Raw genomic sequence first — 25684 nt, 5'->3', positions numbered from 1 at the left:
TGTACAGTATTGAAGTATATTTGTGTGTTACTATTCTATTGCATAGGTAAAAACAAATCTGGTATTTAAATGGAAAAGTCTTTGCGACGGTTCTTGGAAGTAATTCACGGAAGAAAGGTTCATATGTCGGGTCACAAGCTGACTATGCTTGCAAGTCGCCAAAGTTCCAGGAACTTTCGCGGTGAGAGATAAGTTCTCTCGGTCAGGTTTTCACAGTACCTTACATTGAAGAAAAAGATGCAGCTAGAGACTTTTGTTCCTGGCAGTTCCTGCAGATCTCGCTGTTCCTGAGCCTCAGTCATGGGGACAAGAGGGAGGATGTCGGGGGACTCCTGCACTGCACGGGGACTGGTCACAAAGCTGGCAAACTGGAAATTCTTCGATTGCGGTAGCTGTCTTCAAGCACTCAAGCTGGTGTCCTTCTCCCTGGTTATCAGGTTTCCTGCAGCACTCTGAGAAAATACAACCAGCTCCGAGAATGGTGTTCAGGTGGCTTACGAGTTGATTGGTCCAACCAACTCAAAGGAAGAAGTCATCCTTGAAGGGCTTCTCTGTCGAGATGAACTTGGCGATTCGGACCTGCAGCAGGGCTCCAATGGGCAAACCAACGGTCCAGTAGTTGTAGCAGCCGTCCTCTTCCAGCTAGTCTTTGGTTCTTTCTTTCCAGTGATAGACTCTGCCATTCATTCCAGCCTAGATGCCACTCACCCAGCAGGGTGGCTGTCCTTGCTGGACAGTCAGCAAGCCAATCATGCCAGAGTGCATTTGGGTCTCTTAGGAGACTAAGCACAGGGCATTTCGGGCACCTCCCTCACTTCCTTCCCACTGCAGACACTCAGGCACCAGAGGCAGTCTTTAGTCCTAAAGCCTGCCAAAGGCGTAGGAACAAAGGGACCAAACCTGGTTTGGCGTGCAGAGACAAACTATAGAAGGACCTTTCCAAAAAGAAATGGCAAAAAAAGAAGACCAGACCTGTTTAAACAAAGGGGGCTCAGGCACAATCTTGAAAAACATGGCTCCCGCAATTTTTAGTTATGGGTTTTTTCGGTCAGGAAAAATCGTGGTAGTTTGTTGCAAAACCACTGCCACCAGCCATTTCAATAGGAAAGGGTAGCATTTGACTGCTACATGAGTTTCTAGACATAGGGGATACTAGGTAACCTCTCCAGCACTCTATTGTAAGATACTGTGTGCTGGGTCTAGGAATTTAAAAAGACTAGTAAAGCCAATGTAACTTTACATTATCTGGGAAACAGTAGTTTATAGCAGAAAATGTGTTTAAACCTTGGGAGAGCCTAAAAGGCTTCCCTGTGTCACTGCACTCAGGGTGTTGTGTGACACGCCATAACCAAAAGAAATAAACAGAGAAAACAAACAGAATTAAAAAGTTCAAAGTCCCAAAGTTTAGCAAAAAAGCTGGAGGGCTTTAAGGTAGAGGGAATTAGCAAATTTATGGGAATTCTCCCCAACAAGTGTTTTCTGCACTTTATCTTTCTTTTGCTGTTGATGTTTGAGGGCCTTGGTTACCTGCCTCCCTGGGTGTCATGACTCATACCTCTCTCATAACCTCACTGGTTCTGTGCTGTTCCTGCTCCTCCTTTCCAACGTGCACAAACTCGTTGTTACATCCTTCATGATCTTGCCACCTTCGGATTGGAGTCTCACCATTAGTCTCTACCTGGACCTAAGTTGACCTCTCAAACCTTCCTTATCTGACTGGTACCCTCTTTTTCTCCTTATGTTCTTTGACCCCCTCCTCCTTTTCTCCTATCACTTTCTCGAAGTCTCTCCCCACCCCCTCAACGTCTCTCTCCACCTCCTCCTGAAGTTCCTCTAGACAAATCCTTCAAATCTCTCTCCACCTCCTCCCGATCCTCTGCCACCTACTCTGAGTCTCTCCAATTTCCTCTTGCACATGTTTTCCTCTCTCTACAACCTACTCCACTCCCTCCTCAGTCTATCTCTCCAAACTCCTTGAAACTCCTTCCTCCCAGCCAAGCTCCTTCAAGCTCATGTCATTAGCCCCTATTCCAACTTCCTAAACATCTAGAATGAGAACCTTCTTTGAATAAATGTACTAAGTCTCCCCTGGGGTTGGACTTCTTATGAGGGTCTGTACCTCTGAGGAGGAATAAGTGAAGACATGGGATTGGCTGTTCATATTTGGCGTCTCCGTGTGATTTGGGAGATTTGATTAAGGGACAAGCCTTTGCAAGGCTGAGCCACCATTTTGGATTTTACTGGCAGCTCCTGTGTGCCGCATGGTTCCCCATCATGCCCCTCTAGTGTATATATATGTGCTAGGCTCTGGGCTTACGGTTTTCAGGAGTTGACACTAATGGTGAGTGAGGACCCATCACTTTTGGAGGCAGCACTATTTCCCTGTATGTCTGCCCTACAAGAGACGAGGTGCAGCATTCTCTAATCAAGTGGGCTTGCCACACCAGTGCCACCCATAAATGGACTGTGCTTTTGTTGTCTGTGCCAGTTCTCAGAGCAGGCCATGAGAAAGGATTGAATCTGTTTCTTAATTATATGCAGGTTTGCATTGTATGCCTCATGGAGACTTTCAAAGCGTCCCAGAGGTCAGACCATGCCCCAAGCGTTTATAGTGGAGATAATGGGCTAGTTTGTCAACAAACGTATCCACTTTCTGAATACATTTCATAACAGGATAGGGGAAACATTGAAACATTGCTGCCATTCAATATTTCATTCCCAGTGCAATTTCATGTGATCTCCACCTACCATGGAGATGTGGGGTACTATGTGGACTTGACCTGGGGTTCCTCCCCATTCCACACCCCCCACCCCTGCATTTTCTAGCTAGGGGAGAAGCTCTAGCCCATTGCTCATCTCACAAAATACCGTCAGAGCCGATTAGAGGACCTCACTCTGGGAAGATCCATTTATAGGGCTTGTAATAACCGACTCTCAGAAGCTGACAATTTCAGTGATCTTTTGAAAGCTTTGGGTTACCCTAATAGTCTTATGGTGAAACCCCAAAACATTTCAGAATTTGCTTAAATAGTGAGAGTCCCTCTTCTGATAACAAACAAGGTCGAAGAACATGTTCTATATGCTACTGCTCACACAGAAGAGTTAGCAATCAAAGTGTATCTCACTATGCCATGCAAGATGGGAATTATCTATTTGTAGCTAGGACATTCTCCTATCATTATGAGGACCAATGCCAACCCTAGACACTAAAGTCTCTCTTGTTGTGTATCATCAGCTTATCTACTAAGTTTGAAGCCTGAGACGTTTCAAGAATTGGCAAAAATGTTTGCTTCCAAATATTGAGAATGAACAAGACCAAACAGACTGTTCTATTGGATGGTAACAGGGTGGTCTGTTGTAGTGAGGTGGGACTGAGGTGAAATGTCTCTGGATGATTCTGTGCTGGCACCCTCAGGGTGGTTTCAGGATTGATGTTTATTATGGACAAATCTAAGGTTCTGAACCTTATATGTCCCTAGGATGCGGTGGGATCCTTGAAAGACTGATATCTATTGAAATGCGGAAACAGACACATTAAGTGCTTGGGAGTAAATATGACGAGACAATCGTTTTGCAAGGTCAGCATCCTGGGACTATGTAGAGAAAGAACACACACTCTCAAGAGATGGTCAGTCGTGAGATTTCGTAGTTTGGGAAGAAAGGAGCCCTAAGAATGTTGATTCTACCAAGATCTGTATACAGTTTCCATTTAATCACGGTAGCTGTTCCCTGCGCAGAATGGCTAGGGTTTCAAAAGACCTGACACAATATATTTGGGGGAAGGAAGGAGAGGGGGGCAGCAAAGCTGCAACAAGCTTTTACAGAAAAGGACAAATAATACATTTCTTTCATGGGTATAGTGGCGGTACCTTTTGAGGCCTGGGCAGAGAGAGGTTGATGGCCCACCTATCTGATAGGGGAGAGTTAAAGCCCTTCCAGCTATTTAAACCTAGATTTGGTGCAGATTTAAATAATATAGCCTTATAGACGGTCTGGGAAGGGTCACTATCCCAAGGGATAATGACCCAGCTATTAGTACATAGTGGTACTAGGAAATATTTTTTGAGCATTTTGGTGGTGTAATAAAAAACGTTAGTTTAACAATGAGAAAGGAAATAAACAAACTTAGTAATTGAAATGTGGTTATAATTTCTAACAAGGTTGTCTTCATCAGGTAAGCTTTTAAATGGCAAACTCTTAAATTGGAGCGGGTTTACCATGAGCATGCCAAGGGGGTCGTGCAACATTAAACAGTTTCTCTATAAGAAAGTAAAAGCATTTACCCATGTTTTAAATATGTTTCAGTGAAGAAACAGGTCCACCTGGAGAGGACGTTTTTTTGTTGAAAGACATCTTGCCTGGAAATTACGCTAATACTTCCCTGTCTGCTTTGAAGTTAGACTGGTCGGACAGAACACTCTGATTGGCTGGGAGGAGGTCAATAACAATCTCCCTGTGCTCTTTGGGTGCTGTGAGTCTCCATTAAGCAGAATGCCTTGAGGCTGCTTTTGAAAGGCTGCTCTTTTCATGGACAGGTTCTAGAAGCTTGACCTCTGCTGCATTATCAGATCTTGATGGATGCCTGTGATGAGCCATCCTTAGAGGCCTTGTTGTAGAGAACATGTTACAAATAGTCCCTGTAACAAAGCAGCTTTTACAATGTATGCAATATGTTTCGTTTTACTAGTCTAATGTTTTTACGTCATATATTGGCACTTTATCTTTACTCTCGTTTTAGCATTGCCTTTTTCCGAATGCATTCTAAACTGTTAATGTTATTTCTTTTTTACAGGAGCTAAAGAAAATTCAAAAAGAAAGTGTAGCAAAGTAAGTATTTTGTAAATCTTCAATTGTACATTTTTTGACTTCGACACACCATTTATTTGGCCACAACCAATAAAAATGATATTTTGATGTCCTGCAACGTATAACAATACAAGAAGTTATCTCATTAAAAAAGTCACTTCAAAATACATAATGGTCAGTAGCGTATACAAAAAGACAAATGCTTCCTAAAAAATGTAGTGTGGGGCCACTCAGATTGCCCCAACAGGGACATGCAAAGACATTTGCCTGAGCAGGAGGTCTCAGCATGATGTAGCCTCCCTGCATCGCGGGGGCTACTGGAATGCATGCACCACCCTTGGTTCTGCCTGTGTATTCACAATATTTGAAGTTTTTTTTTTATAGATGATGTGGGCTCCAGCCCTTTTAGGATTCCACCAAGTTTACTGAAGCCGGTACCTTGGCACAGGTGATGTTGATGTCATCCCAGAATATATTCAGGCTGTACAAGGATGGCTGCATAGTTTGTAGAGTAGGTAACATAGACCCCCATAGAATCAATCTATAGCTGCCAGGCTTTCCTTTCAAGAACACAGGTGTTTGCATTTGCAAATCAATCTGAGTTGTTTGCTAAGCCCTTTATACACAGAGCTGTTCTAATATTTGTGTACATTTGGTGTTGACTGCTAGGTGCCCCCATGTTAAGAAAGGTGTGCTATACTATGTTGATGCTCTGACTGAACATTAGAAAGCAGTACCATTGTCAACTTTGCCCCAGTGTCTCTAAGGTCAACTATATCAAAATGCAATGAGCGATAGGGGTCTTGACCTGGGGATAATGATGGGTTGTTGCAGAAATATAGTTTTCCTATTGGTATTGTGTCAGAACTCACCTCTGCTCACATCGCTGGTGCTTGTGGGGTAGATCGTCCTGGCACTCACCATGCCATGAAGAGAAGGGTGCGCCCCCTAGTGGAGTCAGGGAGCACTGCACAGCCACGGGGTGCAGAGTGGATCCTGACATACCTTCCAAGAGGGTAGTCTGCAAGGTGTTCCACATTGTGCAACTCCAAATAAAGATAGTTGGCTTGCCCATCCATGCCATCCTAAGATGCACAAACACCAAAAGCTATTTCAAGGTGGAAGATGCAGCCCTCTTTGCATGAGACACTCCAGTTATCACTAGAAGTTTCGCCCTTCTCCTGGCAGTGTGACCCTCTTTCACTCCTGTCTTTGTTAGGAAAATACATGTTCGTCTTCTGACTCCCTTCTCTTCTGACTCCCTTCTGCGCTCTCTGTCCCCAGATGTCTCCCCTGTTTTCTTCCTGCACCCCAGCATTTCCTGGTTCCCTACCTTGCCTACATTATCAACCTGCTGCTTGTTTTCTTCGGGAACTACTTTACCGCACATCCAGAGTCCTTAAACGTAACCAGCTAATCAGAGGATAACGTTTTGGATCTTCTCAAGGGTTCAATCTCGGGGGCGACCCGTCACTGGCCTATTGCCTTAAGTACAGCTTTCTTCCAATCACTATCATCGTCCAACCATGTCTACCATCTCACACCTCATCCTCGGTCTGCTCTCTGTCTATTGACGCTCCTCATTTCTCTCATGTTTTCTCTATGCTGATATCATGTATCCATCTGTGTTTAGTCATTAGTCATTTTGGCAGCATTAGGTTAAGAACTGCCCCTCCACAAAGCACCCTACATGCTCTAGTGATAGGAGGGGCATGATGTTTTGTACCCATTAATTTGTGTATGTAAACTGAAGAGCAGCTCCCTATCTGGGACCTCATGTGTGTTATCTTACCTCTAAGCTGATTCTTCTGCCCATTTTGCTCCAGTTGCCATTTCCACTTGTCCCTTTTCTCAAACTGGTGTGTCCTTCAGTCACACCACCAGCTGCTATCACCTGCTGGCGTTGTACTTGAGCTCCTGTCTCCTCCTCCAGTTTGAGGTCTCTTCCTATGCCACCCTTACCCCATGGCCATCTGCCTTTGAAAGTAACTGGGGTGGGCGTCAAGAAGGCAGGGGGAGTATACCGACAATTTGCTCATTTTGGTTTTAGGAATATTAAGTTGCATGTTTCAGGTTTGCTAGTAACTTTTGTTTTTAAGTAACAAAAGTGCATTACCCCAGCCTGACCAAACTATCCCTGCTATCCACTGCACCTACCTTGCAGCCTAGTTCAGTGTGTTCTATACCCTCATAATGTGACCAATGGCCAATGCTGCAATAAATATCAGATAGTGAGCACCTTGCCTACTACTGTTTTCACCCCCTCGCTCCCCATGCCATCAGAGTCCCCACAGGTTAGGCCAAGAGGGTGTGAGGGTTGCAGGAGTGCTTTGGAAATTGTTGACTTGATTCGCAAGGAGAATAAAGACCTTGAAATTACCTGAGAAAGCTAGCTAAGATAGTTGAGGGGTTGAAGCGCAGGTTCCTGCCCCCACATCGGCAGCAGGTGGGGCAGGGGCATCAGCCCCAGCACCGCCAGTTGGTGGAAAAGTGTTGTCTACTAGGCCATGTGGTACCCAGGAGATTGGTCTTTCAGAAAATGTGCGGCTGAGAAAGGATGGTTCACAGACAGATACCAACAGGGGGGTGGGAAGCAGCCATTTGGCAACAGGGTCAGTGAGGGGAAATTACTCCCCAGGGGAATAAACATGACAGCACTCATAGGATGGTTACCTTTTACCTAATCAATGTGGCCAAGTCCCATGACAGTAAATATGAGCGGGGGAAGGTCTTATTAATAAAGTCATACATGGACTGAGAGCCAAGAGAGAGTGTCTCACCATGATTCGCACCAATTTAGTTTTCTGCAAGAGGCTAACTGTCCCCCATGAGAGTGATTCAATCAAAGTCCAGCTCAAAGAGCCCCTCATGGTTCGGGGTGCACTGACAATGGAACAAAGGTCGCTGTCCCCAAGTAACTTGGTCATCAGAATAAAATTCGCCTGCCTGGGAAGCTCCTAATGCCGGGGGATGTAGGAGGAGTGAACAGGGTCCCCGGGGCATATTTGTAGAAGGGGCAAAAGACGATAACTTGGGACAGCAAGCCCATAATCAAGCAAGACGTGGCACCCTACCCTTGAGTGGTGAGCGACGGGGTGATGGACCCTTGAATGCCTATGATTACCCAACTGAAATTCAAAGGAGACTGGTCCATATTAGTGGGAGTCAAGGTTTGGTCCCCAGGAGGTGATGGATCGGGCACCCCGGGCAAGGACATAGTTGTGCTCCTTTGGAGTGCGATCAGGAGCAGATCTGGTGGTCGGATACAGTAATTTACCACTAGTATTAGCCCAATCCAGCCCGGGCCGGGGTGCGGGTTCTATCATGGAATATCGATGGAGTTAACAAACATATGCTTCATAATAATAAAATAATAATAAATTAGCATTTATATAGCGGTACAAACCCTCAGGTATCTGAGCGCTGCTTATTATTACCCACAGTGTGTGGTGCTCATTTATCAACCTTGGAAGGATGAAAGGCTGAGTTTGGCCCTGCCGGGATTCGAACCTGCGTCAGCAGGCTCTGCACAGGTGTCAAAGCGAGTGCTCTACTCGCTGTGCTATTTAATAATGACTGGCTTTCATTTGTCCAAGAATTTGGGGTGATTTGCCTGCAAGAAACCTGGCCTCTGGTGCCACCTAACATCCAAGGTTATTCCACCTGTTCCATCCCGGCACATAAGGGCATTAAGGGTCACCCAAGTGGTGGACTGTTGAGGTGGACTGTTGATATGGGTGAGCACCGCCCTATTTAAATCTGTCAAACAAATAGATGCTGGTTCTATCAACCATATCATATCAAGCTGAGGGACAACTCTGAGATCCTCCTGTTACATGTTTACAACAGGATCATACCAGGAAAGGGTGCAGAGTTAATAGTTATGATAGTGGAAATCACCCTGGCATGGATATTGGCGGCACAGGGGTTAGTGAAGACCCTGGTGATGGGAGACCTCAACCTCCAGTATGAGCAGTACAGCTGATACTTTGGAGGAGGAAGACATCTGCCTGGGTTTGGGGACCCTTAATGCAAGTTTTCCAACCAGGCAACATCGACTTTCAGAAAAGGTTCCTATTGCCTTGATGTCGGCTAACGTAAGGGCTTGTAATGGCCGATACATAGGGGATCTTCCAGCTGCCACAACGTTCAACAATAAGCTGTACAATAGTAATATTGACTATATTCTGTTTAATATTGAGGCCTGGGGTTCCATGAATTCCTTTTGTATTTACAATAGGGTTGAAAGTCACCACCCCCCTCTGCTGCTGGAAGTGTGTGAGGTCTTTCGGATAACAGCAGCCGAGGGAGTGGCTAGTTGTATGCTCAATGCCGCAATAGGGGAGCATTTAAATTAAACCAGGCGCAACATCACGTGGTGTAAGCTTGACCTTGAAGTAACTCTGCCCTTGGTCTAACAAAAAGCTAGTAAAATACAGAGAAGCTTTGCAGGATGTGTTATCCCAGCAAAGATGCATGAATGTGAAGTGGCCAGTTCGTGTAAAGAGGAGTCTGATAAATCTGGGTTTGATTACCACACACTGCAAAGTGTTGGCTTTGATGCGGCAGGACACTCTGGCAAAAGCTACAATTTCTGAATCCCTAGCACGCTATCTCACAATCAAGATGGAGGAGGGGTTTGAGCATTACCTAGATCTGATCAGCTGTAAGCTTGAGAGGTCCCTGTATCTGAAATTTCATTTTGGGATCCTGCCCACGGCAGAGTTGATGCATAGATGGGACGCTGAAGCCTCATCTATCTGTATCCTATATAGGAGCGGCAGATGAAAGGGGCTTGCCCTAACTCGTTGAATAGAATTACAGACTTGTCGTTGTATGTATGAAAAAAGCTAGGGTATACCGCCAGGTCCAGCACCCACCAATAGTCTCTGCATGTGTTTGACTAGTGCAGATCCAGTACAGATAACTGTCTTTCACACTTGTAAGGCTTAAGACCCAATTACACTATGTAATTTACAAAAGTAAATGACTGTTCGTGAACAAATGTCAGTAGCTGATTGTGGAAAAAAAACAGCCTGGTAAAATCCTGTTTACTGCTTCATGTGCACATATCTTGAGGTTGCAATTTGTGGCGTAAGAGAGGCATGTAAAACTCGCGGTGGGCTCGGATCCAGAGCCTCACAACGCCACCTTGTGGCTTTTTAAAAAATATTGGGACCATGATAGGTGGAATCTGTGAGAGAAATGTATACATTACAAACAGATTTTAAGCTGGAAATATGTTTATCGCTGTTTAAGTGTGACTCATTTTCACCAATTTATTTATTTTTCTTCTCTCAAAAAATGACATTTAGTTATCTAAAGAGACGTAAAGATAAAACGCCTGAGTCCCGGCCCTCTTCAAGAGACTCAGTATCCCGACCAAGAGCCAGACCAAGACCCAGACCAAGACCCAGACAAAGGGTGAGTGTCATTTATGTTAAAAAAAAAAGTGTTTTTTCTTTTTTGTTAAAGCTCCTTGATTAAAAACCTATCCGTCCATCAACCGTTTTGTTCTTTGCTAGATCACTGAGGGAAGAGGTCTGAGCTAATGGACCTACCCAGACATGGGACATGAGAGGAGATATAGGGCCTCATTACGACCCTGGCGGAAAGCGACTGACCGGACCGCAACAGCGTAAATAGCGTTTCCGCCATTGCACGAAGGAGCAAAGTGCGGCCCATTCCGACCCATCGGGCACGAGCACCACGGCATGGCGGAAGTGCAAAGTCCGCGATGGCGGAAATTACCCCAAAACGGCCCACACCGCCGCCGTACGGCGCCCTAGGTGCAATACCGCCACCCCTCTTAGCGGTCACCGCAGTGTGCGCCTACCGGAAAGTACGGTGGCCGGAAATATACGGAAACGGAAGCTAAAACATGGGCCCGGAACGGGAAACATCCCGGCGTACACCTATAAATACACCAAAACCACACAACCACTAAAATCACTACCCCGAAACACACCCCAACCCGCCAACCACCCTAGCGAAACCAAGAATAATGGGAAAAGCAGCGAAGAAAGCGTGCGACCGCAAGCGGCAGGTCCACTCCTCCCGTGAGGAACTCACCGTGCCAACAGAGACCCTCCAGGAGAATGCTGCCGTCGTCTTCTCCACGCAAATGACCAGGACGGCACTTGCAAACAAGAAGGCCATATGGGCTCTGGTGGCACAGCGGGTAAGTGCGGTGGGGACCGCACCCCGCACCCCACAGCAATGCCGCAAGCGATGGGACGACCTGCGGATACGCGTCCGCAGCATACTCTCTGCCAACCGCAACATTGCCACAGCCACCGGGGGAGGTCCTGAATCACCCATCAAGTTGACCCCCTGGGAAGAAATCTGTGCCTCCACCATCGGAATGGAGAGCATAGAGGGAGTCGGAGGGATGGAGAAAGGAGTGCAGACATCCGAAGATTCAGGTAGGTGGCCCAGATAAAACAATGCCAAATCCACAAAGTCCATTCATGTGAAGTACCATGTGTCCCCATAGTGCAACAGAAACACATGTCCAGGAGAACGTCCACACACATCGGCCTGATAGCGCACGTTAAAACCCACAATAAATACATAATAAATTAAAAACCCCTAAAACACGCACCACACGTGCAGCAGGCACACCCTAACTGCAGGCTGCCAAACAACTGCACCCTCACTCCACACACAAATGAAACCACCCCCAAGACCCCGACCCAAATCACCCTCAGGCACCACCCCAATGCATGTGATACAATGCCATTCCAATTCCCACTGACCCATCAATAACCCTCGCCCTCCTTTACTCCACCACAGGGTCCGATCCGAACGACGAGCTACAGGACACCCCTACCAGCACACCTGCAAAGAGGGCCAAGACCAACGGCCAGAGACCCTCCACCTCAGCTGCACGCATCAAGACACGGCAGCAGCACAAATCAGGTGGCAGCACACAGGAGGGAACATCAACAGGCACCCCAGCAGCCAGCATGCCCACAACACCAACACCACAGGTCCCCCCAATGGATGCCACAGAAGGCACTGCCTCTGGTGGCAGCAGCACCATAGGTGACACCCCATTGATGGCAGCATGCTCCGACACAGAAGACGGGGATGTCGAGGTCAGATCCATCCATGACCTGTCCCAATCCCCCTGTCTGTCCCCTCCCGTACAACATGAGGATACCACGCAGGGGCACCCACAAGACGACGACTGGCCATCCCCCACAAGCCCTGTGGCAAGGCAACATGAGGACAACAGCCCCTCTGTGACACCACCGCAAATGGCCATGGCCCAGCAGAGGCAACAGTCCCTCGACAAGTTAATCGTCCAACAGCAGCAAATGGCCACACTCCTCAAGGGCCATGCCGATGAATGTGGGGGCACCAAGGCAGACATAGAAACATCAACAGAGACACTTAGGGCACAAATTGAGAGTAGCACCGAGAGCCTGAGAGTCCAAATGGAGAGTAGCACCGAGAGCCTGAGGGGGGAACTGCATGCGACGTCCAAAGACGTATGTGCCGAACTTGCCGCAGTGCGCCGTGTGCTCACTGAGCTCTCGCAAACCCTTAGGGACATGCATGGACGTGAGCAGGCAGACACATCATCCGTTGCAAGTTCCGTCCAGGGCAGCCCCCAACGTAGATCTGGAAGGAACCTGCGCTCCACAGGCAGGGGTGCCCCTGATAACCGCAGAGGGGGCATGCAATAGCGACAGCCCACTGACAATGAGCATCTTTGGACACTGGTGTTCGGGGGGGGAGGTAGGAGGGTGGAGGGGGTGTGTTGGGCTCACTTGGGTGGCGGGTCGATAGGGTGTTCAACATGATGTCACATATGCCATGAAAAGTGCACGATCAACCGATGAGAAGTGTGGACATTGATCATTGTGTACTAGGCCATCATAGGCGTACAGTCCATATTGTGCATGTCCCAGACACACGCAGTGCCACGAGTCCCGTGTCCATGCATCAGCCACCAGGCGTGAGTGCTCGAAGCATACATCAATGAGATGCTGACGAATGTCACGGCCCTCCGGTGCCTCGCAGACTCCATGAGGTGCTGCCACATCCCCACCCTCATCATGACCATCTTCAGGTGCTTGCAGTTCTGCGTCAGGGGGCATGGGCACATTTCTACGTACGCACATGTTGTGGAGCATGACACATGCCATCACCATCTTTGCAACCTTCTCATGGCGGTACAGGAGTGCCCCGCCAGACCTGCTGAGGCAGCGGAAACGACCCTTCAGTAGGCCGAATGCCTGTTCAATGACTACACGGGTACGTGAGTGGGCATGGTTGTAGTCCTCCTCATGCTGGTCCCGTGGGTTCCGGACTGGTGTGAGGAGCCATCTCTTCAGTGGATATCCAGCATCACCTGTATGTGGACGAGAAACGTATGATGTGGAATGCCATTGATACGTACGCACACCCCCCCCCCCCTTCCTGGCAGGTCATTGCCGCATCACATACCCCACATCATCATGCATGTAATGAGACTCACCGAGTAGCCAGGATCTGTTCCCTGCGTGTCGTTCCATGTAGCGTGGTATTGTAGAGTTCCTCAAGACCATAGAATCATGGGTTGATCCAGGGAATCGGGCACAACAATGTGTAATGATCCTGTTGGAGTCACACACCATCTGTACATTCAGGGAATGAAATTGTTTTCGGTTGCGGTACTGGGCCTCCATGGCATGTGGGACGACCAATTCAACATGGGTGCAGTCGATGGCACCAATGCAACCCGGTATGCCGGCAAGTGCATGGAATCCCACTTTTGTGTTGGTTATTTCCAGCTCCGAGCGTGGTAGAGAGATGTAGTCGTCTGCGTGCTTCAGGAGGGCATCGAGCACTAGCAATAGTGTCCGTGAGAACAGTGGCTGAGAAATGCCATGCAACTGTCCGACTGTGTGCTGGTAGGTGCCTGTGGCCAGGAAGTGTAGTACAGACACCACCTTCAGTAGGGGTGGGATGGCGGTTGGGCTGTCTAGCATGCTGACAAGGTCAGCCTGTGTCATGTCCACAATGGCGGCTATGGTGTCCCGGTCCAGACGGTAGAGGGTGTGGATCTGCTCATCAGTGAGGTTGAACGGATGTGCTCGGAGGCGTGGTATTGCGGGCTGCCTGCGTGGTGGTAGTGGCTGTGCTGGTGGGCCTTGCTGGCCCTGCCTTGGCCTCCTCCTCCTCCTGCGTCTCCTCCGTGCGGCTGGTTGTAGTTGGTGTTCGTCTACTTCTTGGAGTCGGAGCACTTGCAGTGCTATCAGGTCCCCCAGGGCCAACATCGCGAGTCCTGCCGGTAGCATTTCGGTGTGGTTGTGGGAGGGGACTGGCTGTGCAATTTATGTGTTTTCAGGCTGTATGGCCTCCACCTGTGGTGATTAATTCCACCTGTGCAAACTGCTCTCCCCTTTGGCCGAGCACGTCCCGCGCACAACGCTGCAATTCGGGGAATGGCATCTTGCTATTGCAATCATGTATTTGTACCCGATGGCCGTGTAAGATTGGTTGATATGTTCATTCTGCTGTGGTCCCATTGTTTCACGTACTATCTGTGCAGTCGCGAACAGACTTGTGAGGGGTCAGTGGGACGTAGTACTCGGTTAACGGTGGGCCCTCATGCATCACTGTACCGAGTTGCAACGACGGGCGGGGCATCCCATTCGTGGGTGAAGGCAGTTGCCATTTTCACACACAGCCGCACTCGATGGGATGATTAGTGATTTCAAACGGCCACAGATGCCTTTTCGACGTGATGTTGCAAATGAGGAATTCGAAGGGCGGCGCTTTCGGTTTCCAGCTAGCGGCGAGGAGATGCCCACAGGTCTGACTGCAAATGTAACGTTCTATTGTTCTATGTCCTTGAGACAGGGCCCATGGCGAGGGAGCAATGATTGATATGAATAGTTTGGGATGCGCAATAGCTACGTGGGCGATGAGGCCGTCCGTTCCCAAATACATGTTACTTCACAACACTGGAATTACGGGCTGGGGCACTGTGGATTTAGCAGGCTGCATAACGCACAGACTCAATGGATGTTTCTAATGTCATGTGAGTAATTATTCAGGCATTTTGATCCCGGGATGAGGGAATGATGGATGGATGCATGGGCAGGTGATTTGGTACAGAGTTTGCCATGTACAGGGCTTCTTGGGATCTATCCGCCTCCCCTACGCTATGTGATGCAGGGCTGCCATAGTGGGACCATCGTCCATCTGGCCTTGTTGAGCCCTCCCTGTCTCGAGGCGCACTCAGACACTCGTTTGTGATGGTGTTTGCACCTCGATATAGATGGTTGTGAGTCGCAAGTGGTTTTGGGGTGGTGATGTTCCTTTGGAGTGGGCTAGCATGCATATGGCTGTGGATTTCGTGTGATCATTGAAGTGAGTTGTTGGAATGTAGTTCTGATGGCCATTCTGTTCTTTTTCTTTTCTTTTGGTTGACAGGTATCTCCTCCCCTTTTGCCACTGCCATCTGTATGCCACTCCTGCAGATGGATTTTACTCCCGACACCTGCTGCTTCGTGTTAATCAGTGGAGCAGCATTACGATCTTATGGGACGATCGCCAATGGCCCACATGCCCTTACGCAGTACTGGTGGCTCGGAGCAACATTTCGGCCTTTCAGCTGGACTAGTGCCTCCCCATTGGGACGGCCCTGCGGTTCTGTGCGCTTCCATGTTGCCTTTTCGTACGTGAATGTGGCTCTGTGTACCATGGGGGAACAGGGCGACACACAGGGAGTGGCTGGTCGTTTCTTGCGGAAGCAGCCCACAATGGTGGTTGGTGTTTTGGATTTCATGGCCTGATGGCTGTATGGGCTTGGTGATTTTGATGTGCATAAATGTCTATTCTGATTTGGCCCGTGTAGCGTTTTTCTTTGCAAGTGATGTGGCATATGCCTATTTGGGGGGCGATGTATTGTGAGGAGATCTGCATTGGGTTCCAGCTTCGGGGTTTAGTTGCGTGGTACTGTGCTGTGCGCGTTTGCCTACGTAGCCCAGTGAGGTCAGGGATGGGGGCTGCCAATATGCCAGTTTGAATGTTGTCATGCTCAGGGGCGGGGGATTGGGTTTTGTGTAACAGATGCCGGTCAGCCAGGTGGACTGGTTGAATGATGTGGTTTTCGGTATATTGCTGGTCACAGGTGCCTGTGTTTGCGTGCGTTTCTTGGTGGGGGACTGTGGTCATGTCCATTGGGATGGCTTGTGTATTCGTGCCATCTGTGCCCTGCAGCTCCCATTGGCCCCTGTTGTGTTTCTTTTGTTCGTTGGCATGCATGGGTGACTTGTACATTTCAATGGTTGCATTGTGGCTTCATTGCACCTACGGGGAGTTGTACTTTGTGGGCAGGGAGCGGTGTACAGGCACTCAGTGGGGCCGTTTACGGTTGATTCGCGATGCCGTACTTCTCGCCATGGCGGAATGGTCCATTCCGCCATGCCTGATGGCGTTAGGTACATGTCCGCTAGGGTCGGAATTGGCGTACCGTTGCACCATGGTGGTGTTTGCGGTTTGGCATGGCGCGCGCGCGCGTGCTTGGTGCAGTTAGCGTTGGCGTTCACTGCGGTGTCGCTAATGGCATCGTACTTTACGGTGACGGGTCATAATCGCAACGAGCGGTGTTCGATGGCGGTATTGCATTTCCGCCATCATTTTTCCATTTCCGCCAGGGTCGTAATGAGGCCCATAGTTTCCCAAAAGGGATGTGCCCTTGACCTCTGAGCTATCAGGCAAATGGATGACTCAATCTGATTACTCATACCCCTAATGGATCTGGAATGGAAAATATCTTAACCATAGCATGTGTACTGTACTTTGGAAAACAAGCATGAAACAAAATGGCGATGCAGTATAACTTAAGACTGGTGGAAAGCAATGTATGTGTCAGACTGTGGGAATGTAGGCATGTGCCTAATTAGAAAACAAGTAAGCTTATTTTTTATTTTATTAGCATTTAGCTTCAAATAAGCTTAAGTAAAGTACGTTTCTTCACAGCTGCAGACTGCAACACAATAGACTCACATATGTAAAAATAGAAAGTCGGAAAAGGGTGTGAACTGCAAACCATGGGCAGCATTGCTCCCCATATAAGAGGGAACAACGTTACATGCATGTATGCCTCTCAGTCTCTGACTCTACTAGTATCGTTGCTCCTTCTGAATGTTCTCTGCATCCCTAGAGTGCAGGTCCAACCCCTAATATGACTCTTTCTCTCTCTTAAGACTTGAATTGGTCAATTTGCTAAACTTGTCCTTTGCAGAATTTGTCTGGCTTTAAATCATTCCGTGTCTCCGGTGAAATCACTGTTCCTTAATTGCAGGATTTTTGGCTTTGTTCAAGATGAGGCTCAGAGTCACAGAGCTGTCATCCTTTGAATTAGTCTACTGGTGCAGCATATAATTGTGTATATAAAGTTTAAATAGCACATAAAAAGAAAATAATTTGATACATCTCATTAAAATCAGCAAATTTATTACCAAATATAAAAAGGAAGAACTAGACAACACACATAGTTAAACACAAAAATCCAAATAAAATGACATACAATATAATCCAAATGCTACATAGGAAAATTGGTAAACACAGAGCAAGCACGTCAGCAGGTATAAAGCAGGTATAACTTATCGAATGTATAGGAAGGCAGATTTTAGAGTTCATCCAACAATTTAACATCATCTTCAAACTTTCGCAAGAACTTATCAGCACATTTCCATACCTGTGTTATGGCAATGATCTTACTACGGCTATGGCCAGACATACATCATAGCCAAAACAATTCACAGGCTATATTGTCTAGATCTTCCACGAATTTAGGGTCATATTTGTCATAAATAGATCTCATCCCTGGGCATTGAGTAAGGACATGTCTAGCCGATTCTACTTCCTGTCTGTCAAAACAGATTCTACAAGTTCTTTCATTTGCAGGGATTCCTGCCCAGGCATCTCTAATTTCAAGCACATCGAGCCTATTTAACCTGATATTCAGGAAAATCTGACGTGTTACCATAGAGGGAAGGAGGTTCAAATATTCTTTGGGTTCCTTGTAGTTAAAGGTCATCTTAGAGAAGGTGTGAAGGGACTTCATTTTAGCTACCTTCCCATGGCTGTTAACCCAGTCAAGCTTCTCAGCTGAGTTAAAGATTTCATCATTGCACCTTCCCCATGTCCCCAATTTGGTGTCCAACATAGCCTCTCAAAGAAGCCCTCATTCATAGACTTGAATTTATTCATAGCCGAGCAGGTGCCACTGGTAAGCATGGTGCGTAGTATAGACAGAAATGCGTTGGAAGGTGAGAACATCATCTTAAATTACAACTTTGCTCTGTTTAAGTTAATCATAGTAGACATAGTAGAGAGAGAAATTAATCCCACCTCCTGTCTAATAGCCTCCACAGGTGTATAATTGCTCAAGCCCAAAATTCTCCACCAGATCACTCCTTCAATGTTATCAGCCCATGGGGTAAAATCACTAAGAGAGGCCTCAAGACCGTAAAGGAAGGTTGATGCTAATTTCTGTCTATATACAGTACGTATCCCGCGTAGGCTATCCTGCAGTTCTTTTAGAGAATGACAGGACCGCTCTCATGAGAGAAAGGACCTTAGTCCTCTTATTTAGCTGCAAATTCTCATTGGCCCCTGTTTTTTCTGACACAACTTCTTAGCCAAGGTACTTATGAGTTAACACTTTTGATGTTACCAATGCTACAAGGGATAGAAATCTTTTTGCAGCGCCTACTCCCAATCGCCATGAATTGTGTTTTGTTGATGTTAACTTTCAGGCCATTTTTATCAGCATAGGAGCACACTATTGCACTATTACAGATCCCAACAAAGGTATTGTCAAACATGACAATATTGTCTGCTTAACAGATCCATCCCAACTTATTTGTGCCAATCCTGGGGAAGGCATTCATTTTTCGATGAAGACTTCACTAAAATCAGCCATGAATAAGTTAAAAGACATGGGTGCCAGGGCACAGCCCCGTCGGACTCCCATTTTAACTGGTATAGAATCAGACATTAAGCCCAGATTATTTAGTCTTACTCTAGTAGTGTTTTGTTTGTACAATAGTCTGCAAATGTACAGTAGATGAGCCAGCATGCCCATATGTTCAAGTTTTGCCCACATCATTCTTCTATTCACCCTATCAAATGCGGATGAGAAGTCCACAAAAAGTATATAGAGAGGTAGCTCGGAAGTACTGTTTGCTTGCTCGATCAAAGTATTAACCAAAAAAAACCAACAAAATGTTGTCAACGGTGAAATAGCCCTTACGAAAACCACTTTGTGCTTTATTAAGGATGTTATTCTGAGATATCCACAATCTGGTTCTCTCTGCACTTTGGGTTGAGTCACAGTAGAAATTTCTTCAGTGTTTCGTGCAGGTGTGAATGCTGTCTCAGTTCTCTGAATTTGAACTATTAACTCATTTAAACTTTTACACAACGCTATCCCTCCCCAGAGGATCTTTGGGCTCTTTTTAAAGTTCAAAGATATGAGAAAAATAAGTGTCTGGTCTATTAGTGCAGTCAGTGATGAACATTATGTCCTCTTTTCTGCATTTGGTGTTGCGGCTAGTTCTACCTCTAGATTTAGTGTTGGCATACAGCCGAGGTACAGAATCGACAAACAAACCTTAAGAAAACAGATTTTATGAGGGATTCCAAAATGGCCGTGCTTGGGTGAGAAGCAAGTCCCCCGAGCTCCTGCACTGAAGCATGAATAATGGCTCAAAAAGCAGCAGACTAAGCCCTGTCCAGGTGTCACTGCTCAATGCCTCCCACACAAAAACGCTGCAAGTCAGGGGAAGCGGCTCTGACCCCTGAATCCTCGAATGAATCAGTTTGCGCCGACTGCAGAGTACAGTGGCTCTAGAGACCGGCCGGAGGCTCCCCTGGCGGGAAGAAACCAACGGCTGTATCTACTATTGCCTGGCACGCCTCATGCATCGTGACGGGCTGGTGGACTGGCATACCGCTACATGAGCAGGCACCACCCGGGGTTGGCACGGGACAGACAATGAGGCTGCGTCTCCCGGCAGGCCGGCCGTTCGAAGGGCAGCGCCGCAGCGGGAATACTGCGTAGGTGGCCTGCAGAGCCGATGGCTGGAATCAACCCTTTCCACGCCAACATCCCGGCGGGGGAAAAGTCACGGGCGCTACAGGGGGATAGCGCGAGGAATTCCCGGCTTGTAGTCGCCTCCTCACCGACAACATCCCGTGGCAGAAGATCAAAGCTGAGCCTGAGGAAGATCCGCACCACCCAGGCCGAACGACCATGGCCCGCCATCCGGGAAGGCCCCGGCGGTGCTACGAAGCAGGCCCTCTGAGCGGAAAGGATACGAGAGGCCCCTCTGCGAACTCCACTGGCCCCAGCCCTCTGCGGGATCAAATCCTTGCACACTCAGCATTCCCCCTTTCTCCCACCCCAGTGGCACTGTAGCAGGCTCAGGGAGCCGTGGCACAGTGGCTGACCGCCCAACATAGTTGGGGGTAACAAGGAGTGGACTCACCACAGATGGGACCGGTCTCGTTCTTTGCAGCTATCCAAACTTGCACCCAGATTCGGCGTGTGCCCCTGCGCAGGAGCTCAGGGCGTCCTTATTCCGGGGGAAACTCCCACGACTCACCTGCACCCTCTCCACCCGTCAGAAAAAGCAGACAGCAGCCCAGCAACCCTACCCCTTGTGCGCATCCCTGGCCTGGGAACAACAGCGCAGGCCTAACGCTGTAGGGGCCCACATCGGGGCTCCCTCCCGCCCCTAACCCGCACACTCAGCGCAGCAGGGAAGAGGGGGGGAACCCTGCGGAGGACTAGCGCGCCTACAACACTGTGTGGTTTCCAGTGTGGAGCGGAGCAAGTAGTGGCGCCCACTGCTGGGTGGGCCCGGCCAACCTCAGCCAAGCACAGGAGGACTTCAAGCAGCAGCTTTGGCATAATCAAGTAAGTCCAGTGAGGGGGCACAGGCGACCTTTGGGGGAGGAAGCCCACCCTGAGCTGGGAAGCCTTACCATCCTAGACCAGCCAGGGCCATTGAGCCCACCTGCGCCGGGAGCGCCTGGTCGGCAGCACAGCGGATCACCACTCTTTCCTGCCTCTGCCACGCAAACTCACAGACCCTGGGGTGGGAACAGCGACCCACGCAGCATAGGGACATCGCCAGTGGGTTAACAAAACGTGCTCCTGGGCCCATATCCCTCAGGACAGTCCTCCTACAGCACCCGGGGGACCCCGACATCCATAAAGGGGCCCTACATTACTTCCAGTGTCCTGGCGCATTGCTCCCCGGTACTGGTGCCAGCTGGGGGGGGTCCCCCTCAACAACATGCAATCATAGGAGAGATTTTGAAGGAACTCTGCTAGGAGGCCTGCTCAATTGCTTATTGCCCCCCTATTTACCTGCCCACAGCAACCAAGGAGGCTCTCAGGAGACAAACCAGCAGTCCAGATATGGACCTCCTATAATATACGTCCCCCTGGGAACATAGTAACTGTGGCCCGAGGTCAAGCAAATCAGTGGCCAGACGTAGGTTCTGGAGGGTTCGGGGGGTAGAACGCCTTCTGCAGACGCTACCTCTGGGGGGTTGATGCAACCCAGTAACCCACCACAACCGCCCGGATCACCGCAGGGCACCCCCCGAGCCTCAACCGCCTACAGAGATGTCCAGGAATAGGAACAGGGACACTGCTGTCCCTCCAAAATTGCAAAGAACACCCAGCAGGGGACACTCGTGCAGATTTGGGCCAGGGACATGAACACAATGAGTACCCAGATTAAAGCTGCCTGGGGGGCAGACGCTGCCACGGAAAGCTGGGAATACGACCAGGAGAGACCGGTGACATACTCCTCTCTCAAGGGTCTGTTGGGTGAAATAGTAGAGAAAATTGCTGAAGTAGGGCAAAACTAAGAGAAGACCTGGCTGAAGGAATCCAAGAAATTAAAAGACACATCAACAAAATCGAGGAAAGAGTGATTAATGAGACGGCTATGCAGGAATTAACAGAGGACGCACGCAAAGCAGATACACTTTTGGAAATGTTGGTGGCTGCCACCCATAACCTTGAGCTCAGGGCCGAAGACCTTGAAACAGGTCCAGGCGTTGTAACATACGGGTCAAATGCCTTCCAGAGACTATTCCAGACCAAGAGTTTGCCTAAATCATGCAATCCATCTTTAGTGACCTGTGGGACGCGGAACAGAGGGTGGGTAGCCATTTTTACAGAATACATAGGGTGGGATCGAAGCGTCAGGGGCCAGGAGCAAGACCAAGGGACGTCCTGATTGCGTTCCACAGTTATACCCTAAAAGAACAGATTCTGGACAAGCCCAGAAAGTCAAACCAAATTACATACAACGGCGCAGAGCTTCATCTGTACCAGGACCTATCACAGTCCACACTGGTCAGAAGGCGATGCATGGCCCCGGTCTTGAAGCACCTGCGGGACCAGCAAGTCTGGTACAGGTGGCAACATGGCAACATCCATTCACGCAGAGCTTCAGCTGGCAGGGGAAACAGCATAAGGTGACAACATGCGAGGAAGGCGAAGCCATTCTAGGCCTCGAAGAAGATGCTCGAGAGCTGCGTCCCTCATCTCTCAACCAATCAGGCGCCCGGAAAACCTGGGAATGGACAACAGTGGAACATAAAAGAAACAAGAGTGGGGGAGCAAACCCCCTCGTGTGGGCCCAGCCCCAAATCCAGACTCCATTGAAACAGGGCAAACAGAGCCACAGAACGGATGACCTAAGTTTGGAAGCGCGGATCGACAACTCCGATAACCCTGGGGAGGGCATATATTGGGACGTATCACCAGTTAGAGCCACATAGAAACATGGGTACACGCAGGGGTGGGAGGGAAGGTGGGAGCGACAGACACATTGGAATGGGAATGAGAGTTCCTGCGTGGGGTTGCGCTGGGCACGCAGTAGGGTTTATCTCTCATGGCTTCATGAGGGGGGCTGAGCGCCAGCTAGACCCACCCAGCAAGTAGAGGGTGAATAGGGGAGAGGTGGGGTGGAAGCGAGCAGGCCACTAGTCATGGAGAAGCTAAGGAATCGGGGTGGCCCACCAGATGAACAGGGGAAGGCGAAGAGGCCATTCCCGGGAGGCACTGGCCCACTAAGGCAGAAAACAATCATCAAGGACTCCGGAAATGGCTCTACCTAAGCGTTTGAGGGTTCTATCACTTAACATTAATGGCCTTAACACCCCTCTCTAACGTAAGAAAGCAGAGAGAAACCTCAGGAGAGAAAACCCACACATAATCACACTCCAAGAGACACGCATTCAGACGCGGGATACCCACAGAATAAAGGTCTGGGGGTATGGGAGAATCTTCCAGGCTACAAGCCACGCAAAAAAGGTGGGGTACTTATAGCGTTGAGAGATGGGCTCGATCTAGCTGTCACTGACACAGACAAGGATAATCAAGGTCGATATCTAGCAGTAGCACTGGAAGGAAGGGGAGGCTTACACGCTTGCGACACTCTATGCCCCGAACACAGGTCAAAACGCATACATACAGAAAGCGCTTGCATGTCTAGAAAAGTTTGCAAAATCCCCCATCATCCTCACCGGAGACTTTAACATGGCGTAGAACCCCACTATAGACAGAAGCTCTCAAACTCAGTGCCCGCCTGGCTTACCTTCTGGGATCTCATGCAGACAATTCAGCAAGTGGGCCTAGTGGACACGTGGAGGACAATTCAGGGGGACCAAGAGGGGTACACCTTTTATTCTCATGCCCATAGATCACACTCCAGGATCGATTATATCTGGTTGTCTAGCACCCTGATGGGCAAAGCCACCAAACTAACACTGGGGGCAATCACTCTTTCTGATCATATCACTATGATCCTAGAGCTGCGTAGGAAAAGGGGGCCATTGGGGCTCTGGAAATGGAGATACCCAGCCCACCTTTTCAAAGACATGACCCTAGTCTGAGATGTGTCGGAGGAAATCTAAAGATTTGCCTAGACCAATAAGATCAGGGATACCACTTGGCAAATCTGGTGGGACGCACTTAAAGCAACAATGAGAGGCAAGATCATAGCTATTAAGGCAAGGCGCACACGGGAATTGAGACACGAAGAACCCAATTTAGAAGCCAAATTAAAAGACTTAATGAGCAGAAGGAGCCCAAAGCAGACCCCTGCTCTCAAAAGAGAATATAGAGCGATACGAGGACAGTTAAGACACCATACAGACCAGAGCTGCGGAGTGCAACCTGCTTAGCCTTAAACAGCGGTTTTATGTAAAAGCCAACAAATATGAGGGGAAATCACTCTTTCTGATCATATCACTATGATCCTAGAGCTGCGTAGGAAAAGGGGGCCATTGGGGCTCTGGAAATGGAGATACCCAGCCCACCTTTTCAAAGACACGACCCTAGTCTGAGATGTGTCGGAGGAAATCTAAAGATTTGCCTAGACCAATAAGATCAGGGATACCACTTGGCAAATCTGGTGGGACGCACTTAAAGCAACAATGAGAGGCAAGATCATAGCTATTAAGGCAAGGCGCACACGGGAATTGAGACACGAAGAACCCAATTTAGAAGCCAAATTAAAAGACTTAATGAGCAGAAGGAGCCCAAAGCAGACCCCTGCTCTCAAAAGAGAATATAGAGCGATACGAGGACAGTTAAGACACCATACAGACCAGAGCTGCGGAGTGCAACCTGCTTAGCCTTAAACAGCGGTTTTATGTAAAAGCCAACAAATATGATCACCTGCTGGCTAGAATGCTGAGCAAGGAAGAGAGGGAAATATAGCGAGGGAATTAGTGAAATTCTACTCAAAGTTGTGCGGCTCTGAATACCTGTCCCTACAAAATCAAGAATCTGACCTAAGCGGTATACGTCTAAACCGGCTATCTACTAAGGAGAGGGACACTTTAGAAGGGGAAATCACAAGGGATGAGGTTAGGGCAGCCATTCCATCACTACCAGTCAACACATACCCGGGCCCAGACGTGTATGTTGTGGAGTTCTATAAACTACATAAAGAAGACCTAATCCCACACCTTACCAATCTGTATAGCAATATAGAGTGATCCAAAATGCTACCAAGTACTATGGAGGAAGCCAAAGTCATACTAATCCCAAAAAAGGGGAAAGACCCGACCAAGTGTGGATCGTGCCGCCCCATTGCGTTAATAAATGTTGACGCCGAAATCCACACTAAAATCTTGGCTAACAGGCTCGAAGCCATCCTCCCTAGACTAGTCCATGCGGATCAATCAGGGTTGTGAGGGGCAGACAAACAAGCGATAACATTAGAAGGATAGCCCACCTGATTGTAAAAACCCAGAAGAGAGGCATCCCCGCTCTACTTCTAGCAGTTGACGCTGAAAAAGCCTTTGATAGAGTGGGGTGGGGATTCCTCTTTGCACTATGAGAAAGATGGGCTTCAGACCGACCTTCCTACAAAGAGTCGAAGCAAACTACTAGCGTCCTCTCCTGCAGCCAGTGATAAATGGGCACATTTCTGATTCGATACATGCGGAAAGGGGCATAAAGCAAGGCTGCCCTCTGTCCCCCATCCTGTATGCCCTTCCTGGCGGCTGTAAGGGAAAACGAGAATATAACGGGAATACCTTTCGGGGGGGGTCCCGCACAAAATAGCCGCCTTCGTGCTCGACATGATCTTATCCATAACTAGCCCAGACACTTCACTCGGGGTAGTGCAACATGAGCTGGACCGATTTGGGGCAGTGGCGGGGCTGAAGATCAACATAAGCAAGTCTGAAATCCTTAACCTCACATTAACCCCCCAGGAGGTGCAAAGCCTCAAGCACAACTTCCAGTTTAGGTGGGTAGACAAGTCCATCGGGTACTTAGGGGTAACCCTGACCAGCACAGTGGGCACCATGTATCAAGCTAACCTCC

General features: G+C 48.6%; 1 protein-coding gene across 1 annotated transcript in view; it reads left to right on the top strand.

Annotated features, from left to right (window-relative positions):
* The window catches only part of LOC138511076 (trichohyalin-like), a 3831204-nt gene that overhangs the window by 2964149 nt on the left and 841371 nt on the right, over window positions 1-25684 (top strand). Inside the window, exons 25-26 of the mRNA XM_069626576.1 lie at window positions 4793-4827; window positions 10122-10230. Of these exons, the coding sequence (XP_069482677.1) occupies window positions 4793-4827; window positions 10122-10230 (144 nt within the window). The remainder of the gene's footprint in view (window positions 1-4792; window positions 4828-10121; window positions 10231-25684) is intronic.

This window comes from Ambystoma mexicanum, chromosome 6p, assembly GCF_040938575.1.
Source record: "Ambystoma mexicanum isolate Mex_15411 chromosome 6p, UKY_AmexF1_1, whole genome shotgun sequence".
Taxonomy (NCBI): Eukaryota; Metazoa; Chordata; class Amphibia; order Caudata; family Ambystomatidae; genus Ambystoma; species Ambystoma mexicanum.
Note: the sequence above shows the minus strand (reverse complement) of the source record. Positions and strands in the feature narration are given on the sequence as shown.